General features: G+C 46.8%; 1 protein-coding gene across 1 annotated transcript in view; it reads left to right on the forward strand.

Annotated features, from left to right (window-relative positions):
• Positions 1-7,427, forward strand: part of LOC103900461 (fibrillin-2) — a 121,666-nt gene that overhangs the window by 16,440 nt on the left and 97,799 nt on the right. The window contains exons 2-3 of the mRNA XM_009281146.2: positions 1,261-1,343; positions 3,562-3,660. Of these exons, the coding sequence (XP_009279421.2) occupies positions 1,261-1,343; positions 3,562-3,660 (182 nt within the window). The remainder of the gene's footprint in view (positions 1-1,260; positions 1,344-3,561; positions 3,661-7,427) is intronic.

Consider the following 7,427-nt stretch of genomic DNA (forward strand, 5'->3'; position numbering starts at 1 on the left):
AGCTCAGCACGGCAGTCGGGGTGCCAGGAGGAGCTGTGCTTCAGTGCCCATCACTTCTGAATCAGCTCGAACCCCTTCATATGCTGCTAATATCTCTTTTTCAGTTGGAGTATAGCGGGCCTCAGATCCAATGGCTGAAAGTAGAAGATAGATAGACTCGGGCCCCAAAATAAAGCATAGAGTTTTAACAGTGGGGATTATTACTCACTAGAAAGTGTGTACACACTCCAAAGTGTGTGCTCTTTCGCTGGTGATTTTAGTTCAAATTCTCATGCTTTTCTAAAAGATGTGATCCCTCAGCAAACCTCCAAGAAGAGGTTGGAGGGTTGCTGGCCAGGGTCCAGGCAAGGTCTAAACTCTCCGTCTACGCTTACCTCTCTACTGCCTTCCCCCATCTGTCTGATCCTGTGTTAGAGCCCCAGCATGACTGCAAGGGGCTGCGTTCTCATGACTCCACACTTGACAATGTCACAAGAGCATGAACATTACATAGGTGTATGGTTTTCATGTTTTTTGGGGGGGAATTTTTCTTGGGAAGTCTGTTAGTTCACGTACGGATGTGTAGCATGGCACAACACGGTGTAAATGCCATGCTGAAGTATGTGCTCAGGCTGAGTCTGGTATATACTGCTGTCTTTGCTATGTGACGTTGTTCGTTGGACAACCATCCAACAAACAGATGAAGACAAAGAAAACCATGGGTAGCCTGTCTGATGGACAAGTTGGAGCAGGAAGGAGCACGACTTTGTCCACCTTATGCATAAACAGCACTGCTAAGCTACGTTCACAAGGGACAGATGTCCTCCTCCTGTTCAGATTATCAAGACATTCACTTGCCTGTGGTCTCTAGGGTTGTCTGGTATCTAGGTCTCTCTCTCCTCACATGGAAATGCAGGTCTCCAACTGGCTGTGTCTAACCTTGTGGGTATGGCCCCATGCCCTGGCTTCGTGTCAGGGTAGACCTGGCTGTGCCTCAGTTCCTCACTCCTCCGTATGGTCCTAAGAGGGTCACTGTAAGATCAGAGCCCCAAAGCATTCTGCGCAGGGAGGTCAGAAGTCAGTTATTAAAATAACATATGGTGGCTCATTTTGGTGGGAATTAAACGTGGCTTGTTCAAACTCACAGTGAGGGAATGGAGTTTGGCAGAGAACTGTCATGCAAGAGGTTATTCAACTGCTCTCCTACAGTGCTGATACATGCTGAATTTATCCAATGGCACTGCACGGAAACAGAGGGAAAAAATTGTTTTTAATTTTCAGACCCAATGTCTGTGGCTCGAGGTTCCACTCCTACTGCTGCCCCGGCTGGAAAACGCTGCCCGGAGGGAACCAGTGCATTGTCCGTGAGTATCCATTTTCCTGTTAAGGGCACCAAGGGAACTGACTGCCATGTGGGAAAGAATGCATATCTCACACTTCAGCAGATGACAGGACATTTCATAATCCACTGGGACGGCAGCAGCGATTGCTGGGAGTTCTCATCTCTGCTAGTCTTGATTAAAGCAGGGTGGTTGCAATTGGTCCCATTCAGTGCATGGCCTTTTATCGTCTGCCAAGTTGCCACCGTGTTCCTTGTTGCTTGACCGTTTGTGTGCCTGCTTTAGAAGACTAGCCTCAAAGGAAAGCTATTGGTGACTCCTGAGAAAGTTATTTTAGAGCTGCTTGTTTAGATGAAATAATTTAGTTAGTTGCTAGAACAACAGCTAGATGCTGACGTTGCAAACATGATGTCATGAGACAGTGTCTACAAGCAGGAATTTGCATCTTTCTTGGAGTGGCCATCCAAAGCGGGATGCTGATTTAGATAAATCACACCCCTGTTTTGGCAGGTAGCTCTCCTATTTGGAGTAGAGCATTGTCAAGTGCTGATATACACCTATAAAATCCATTAAGGGGCTGATGTTTTGCATTTCTGTAGGTTAAAGGCATAAGCTGTAGGGAGATGTAGGAGCCTGCCCTTTGGACGACACTCCCATGGGAAGTGAAAGTCAGCTCAGGAGTAAATAAATGAGATTCTCACTGGAGACAATAGGGGTAATTGTACCTGCATTTGGTCATGCTTCATACTGAAACACAGTAAATACGTGGTGTCCTGGAGATATTAACCATAACCTGGACATACAAAATAGCAGACAGCACTATGGGATGCTTGTATCTCCCAGTATTTTAGCTTTCTGCATAAATCTTCTGCATTAGAGCACACTTGGAATTGTACGTGAATGCCCTTTTCCAAAACTTCCTGAAAATAATTGACAGTGGGAGGTTTCAAGTTGAGGAAAACAATAGGCTCCTCTAGGGGATGTCCCACATAATACAGGTCACATATTTCAGAAGTAATTCCACCTTCAGAGTCTAAAACTCAGCCATCTTAGAGAGAAACGCCTCGTGTTTCCTAATATAGAGCTGTCTGGGACCTCAGATGTACAAAACTGAGCCCAGAGCTGCAAATATTCTCCTCTCAAAGGAAATGGTGTCTATTGTATTATGAGCGATGGGGCCAGTTGATGTGTCCTTGCGCACAAGGAGTAACCAACACCAGAGTACAGCATTTTACTCACTAAGAAGGGCAATAAAGAGGTGTGATGACTCAAGAGTTAAATGCATCCGACTTCACCCCGGGTGATGGTAAGGCGTGGAGTTCTGTGCCCTCTCCTTTCCCCGCGAGAAGAGACAGGCAAACTCACAGTCCCGTGGACAGTGGATGCCCCACCAAGGATGTAAGGCTTGAGTTTAATGCTGGCTGCAGCGAAGGGTTAAGGAACTCACAGCCAAATAGCGGCTCAGTGGCATGCGGGGTTAGCGACATTCGGGGTTGTCTGCTGACTTTTCTCATAACTGTAAAACATGCCATCTGGGCTGGAGGTCCTCAGGGGACTGTGTGTTGTAATTGTATTTATAAAACACACAGAGATGAGATACTTTCATGGGGCTCTAATAAAATCTGTGCTTACACAGGTGGAACAATACTGCCAGCTACGCTCTTAGCTCCCATGGCACAGGAAGGGGAAGAGATTAGCAGGGGTCCCAGGCAAGAAAGGATGGGGATTGATATGAAGGCATCCTGCTGATGTATCTCTGGCTGACTCATGCTCAGCCCCTCATTCAACAGGAGATGCATCTCCTATCTCAGTAACAGCCAGTTTCCCCAGTGCCAGACCACGGACTGCAAAATGCTTCATGGAAACACAAAAATTTTAAGGAAAACAACAACCTGGCTCAGCGCGAACGTCACTTGTCGCTGCTGAGAAACGTTTTTAGCAGGCAAAAGTAGTGAAATGTGCCTTCCCCATCCTCTGCTGCTGAAAAAGCAATGTGGTAGCAGGCCCAGCCACAGTCTGTGATAAAAGGAAGATGTCTCCAGCAACTCCCTGTGTACAAGTGGGGCCTTCCCACTGTTGCACTGCCCACGCCAGGGTCCTCAAGAGGTGCCCCAGCTTCCTCCCCAGGTTATTATTCTTAAAAGAGATGAATTCACACCCTTTCGGCAGCCAAAAACACATCTGCGATCAAGTTCACGGACTAGCACATTGTGCTAATCACTGTGTCCTCCTCTTCCTCCAGCAATTTGCAGGAATTCTTGTGGTGATGGATTTTGTTCACGGCCAAACATGTGTACGTGCTCCAATGGACAACTTTCTCCCAACTGTGGCTCAGGTGGAGGTAAGAGAACATTGCTGGTAATTCTCCTTCCTCCGGAGTAGTTATGTGCTCTCTTAAAAATTTCCCAGTCACAATGAAAGAAAATCTCTGAAATATTTTGTGTTTTGGCAGCCAGGTTCTAATCTGAATTGGGCAGTAGTCATGAAATCTTTCATTTCTTGTGGCGCTTTTACTAAGGGTCCTCACTGCCCCTGGTACCTGGAGAAAAAGTGGCAACCTGCTTGCAATTTCTGCTACTTTGGTATGAGAAATCCTACAGGATGCAGCTCAGAAACCACATCTCACAGCAGCAAATAGCGACACTGCTGCCAAAGAGTCCATCCACCCCTGGCTGTTCTTTGAAGTGGAATTAAATCTGTCACTGCTTTTGTTAACCAAATAAATATTTTTTTCCAATGGAAAAATTACTAAGTTTTTCTTAGGCTGTGATTTGGATGTCAGGGAGAATTGCCCAGCGTTTTTAGCAAACTGCAGTGACACGATGAAGTTGCGCACTGGCAGAGCTGGGAATGCAGAAACGGCATTGCCACTTTTTCTGCTTTGTTCTCCCATCTCAGACCTTCAGGACAAAAATCTGAGAAGCTCTGGGAGGAGGACTGGGTGGCTGAGGTTTCTGAAAAACAGACTATGGAGGACTCAGCAGCGTGACAGTCACATATCCAGAAAGCAATTCCCATATCCCTCTGGTAATCCCCGCAGGACGTATTCAAGACCAGATCCTGCTGGCAACCCCTCTGTTACCCTGCAGCACATGGCTCTGCACAGAAAACACTCCTCTTGCTTGAGTCTAAATCCTGATAGCTAATGATCTTGTGTACTTTCTGGAAGGGAATTATTGCTCCTCTGTGCCCCCTTTTCCACTGGGTTGTATTGCTGGAAAGGACCTGGGAGTTATGATAGACACCAGGCTGGATGAGTCAATAGTCACGTAACAGAGGTCGATGGCCACAGGTTGCCGCTTGGGATGTACAAGCTTGGGATCGTCAGGCATGAAGAAAATTTTCTTACACTGGAGAGTGGTGCGGTGCTGGGACAGGTAACCAGAGGTGTGGGGGATCGCCCTCCTTGGGGGGTTTGAAGACTTAGCTAGACAAAGTCATAGCCAGCCTGATCTGTGGGGAGGCTGGATGGAGACGTCCAGCAAGCCCTTCTACCCACGCTCGTGTAAGCCAGCACAGAGACCCACCTGAGTCAGCGCAGGCTACGCACGAGCCAACAGGTCTGCCCGAAAGGGCTTTGGTTGTTTCTAAAGCGAGAGCGGTGTGTGAATGGGGGCTGGCCTGCACTCCAGATCTCCAGACGCGGGCAAGGGTACTGGGTGACCGTTTGCACCTGACTATATGAGCAGTCCACCCATACGTCATGACACTACTCAAACACACCAGCCAAAAAAAAAGTCCTGCCTGCAAAGAAACAGAGCTGTGGCACGGTATTGTTTTAAGAAGGCTGATTTTGCTCTGCCCTATGTAAAATGCAGAAATTAATGGGATTTTATAGAGTCTTTTAAGGTCTCAGATGGCCATTGCTAGAGACAACCCAGACACTTATTTTCCATTATTGTCCATCTGCAGGCAAGCTATTGTTAATAAAGTGACCTGCAGGCATCTGATTGAAGGCCAGAGAACTAGCCCCCCCAAACCTCAAAACCACATTCAGGGTGTGACTCAAAGAAGGAAATTCCCAGAATCTGATTCCAAAGTGCCACGTTGCGCTACAGCCCTGCAGATGTCCCCAGCCAGTGCTCAGCACCAGAGCCGATGTGTGCACTGCTCCGCAGACCTTCCCCGTGCTTTGCTGCGAGGAAGGTGCTGGAGACACAAAAGTTTCTGGAGCGAGGGTCCATATGTTAGCAATCACGGAGGAATGCAAGGAATGCTGTAAGCAGTATATACATTTGGGCACAGACCTGGCATTCCCCTGAGCCTGGGGTGGATTTCAGCATGCACTCGAGGGGGGTAGGTTCCTCTGCAGGGGCTTCATCAAATCTGGCATTCATTGTGGGGATGTTTGCATCTGCATTTATCATGAACGCTTCAGGGAGGTAAAGCAGACAAATTGTGCATTCCAGAGGCAATAAAAGCCATTCTGCCTCTCTCTGTCATAACAAAAAGCTTGGTTTCCTACTTTGGGGAGTAAAGATATTTTAGGAGTAATTTGCAAGTGACTGTTTAGATAGTAGTAGTCAGTAAGCAGACAGAAAACCTGTCTGCAAACTCCACTACTGATGGCTGGCAGAACAGCTGCAGCCACTGATCCTTTAAAATAAATCGTAGAACTAATCCAATCCAATCCAATCATGGGAAAAGTTAAGTAGGGTGAGCTGTCATTCTCTTTTTCCTAGAACTTTGGTCTCTGCTACCCTGGAAAATCCTGACAAAGCGTAACAGGCCTTTAAATTCTTGGTTGAAAGATGCTCTTCTGCACTCCAAATCTGCAGGGGGTTCTAACAGTGCCAGCCTTGGAGATAAGTCAGATGGTGATGGGACCTCAGGGCTTTTGGGATCATGGCAGAAGTGAGAAATGGGACCGGCTCTGTGCAGGTCCAGGAATAGTCCTTGCCAATTAGTTGGAAAGCTTCTGGATGAGCATCAGGGCTCTTCTTATGTCCAGACCCTGAGCTCCCAAAATTTCTCAGCTTCACTAAACCTTCCCCCTTGCTGAATGCATTGAATGTGAGGCTCAGGATGCTGCGTAGGGAAGAGGTCTGACAGATGGACAGCTCTGACAGACAGACGCTTCCTAGCTACCTCTGTCTCTGGGCAGCCCTCCCGGATTTGCTGTATGTAATTGCTTTCCCAGGGCTGATTAATTGTAGCGAGGGGTGTAGGGTAAGCATGTGCTGGAAACAGTGCCTTTTCCCAGAGAGACTGGTCTCATGTCTGACAATCTGGGCAATGCTTTGAAGCCTCGAGCTTAGTTTCCTTAATGATTAAGCTTTCATCTGAATTTGGCCTGATCTCTGGCCATAGAGCAATAGGAAGAATAGTAGACATCATGACTAATTCAAACCACACTAGCAATGCATGGATTAAATGTACAGCACATGTGCCGAGCATTCTGAATGCAGAGCTCTGAGACTTCCCATTCCACTCCTCCTTCCTTTCAGGCTTCCTATGAACAAGGCGTCAACCATATAATTATCCCTATTGGACACTTCTGAGTCCTACTACCTTTTGGACAGACATTTCACTTGCACTGGCCCCAACTCTTCCCTGCTTGGAACTGATGTTGCATGCACGGAGAAGACACAAGCCACAGCTGAGCATCCACTCACATATGCACTCTCCAGCCCCACCTTCTTCAAGCTGCCAAGTCACGGCCCCTCCTATCCCTGGCAGACATGAACTGTGGTGTACATGCTGAAAAACAGTTTTCACGTAACTTGCTATAACCTCAGGCACTTGCAATTTGAGTTGTCACATCTTACAAAGGAAGAATGCATTGTTCCAGGCGTTTCACTAAAGAATGAAAGCTGTTTGACCTGTATTTGTAACTCAATGTTTAGCAGTAAACCTCCCCTTTTGGGCTCTTCTACTTTAATACCACATTCCTTAAACATTGAATAGTAATGAAACAGTTAAAGCCAATACTGGCTTTGTGTCTACATCAGTATAAAACTTCCCGACTCTTATTTATTGCTATTGTTTTCCTACAGAGCATTAGTCTCATTCAGCGTGTCATAATCTAGTGTGAAAGCTGAACTCTAACAGAGGAAGAATAGATGATACGTGCTTTTCTTTTCTGATTTTTTAAAAAACCCTCTTGTA

The sequence above is a fragment of the Aptenodytes forsteri genome, unplaced genomic scaffold (assembly GCF_000699145.1).
Source record: "Aptenodytes forsteri isolate BGI_AS27 unplaced genomic scaffold, ASM69914v1 Scaffold308, whole genome shotgun sequence".
Classification (NCBI taxonomy): Eukaryota; Metazoa; Chordata; class Aves; order Sphenisciformes; family Spheniscidae; genus Aptenodytes; species Aptenodytes forsteri.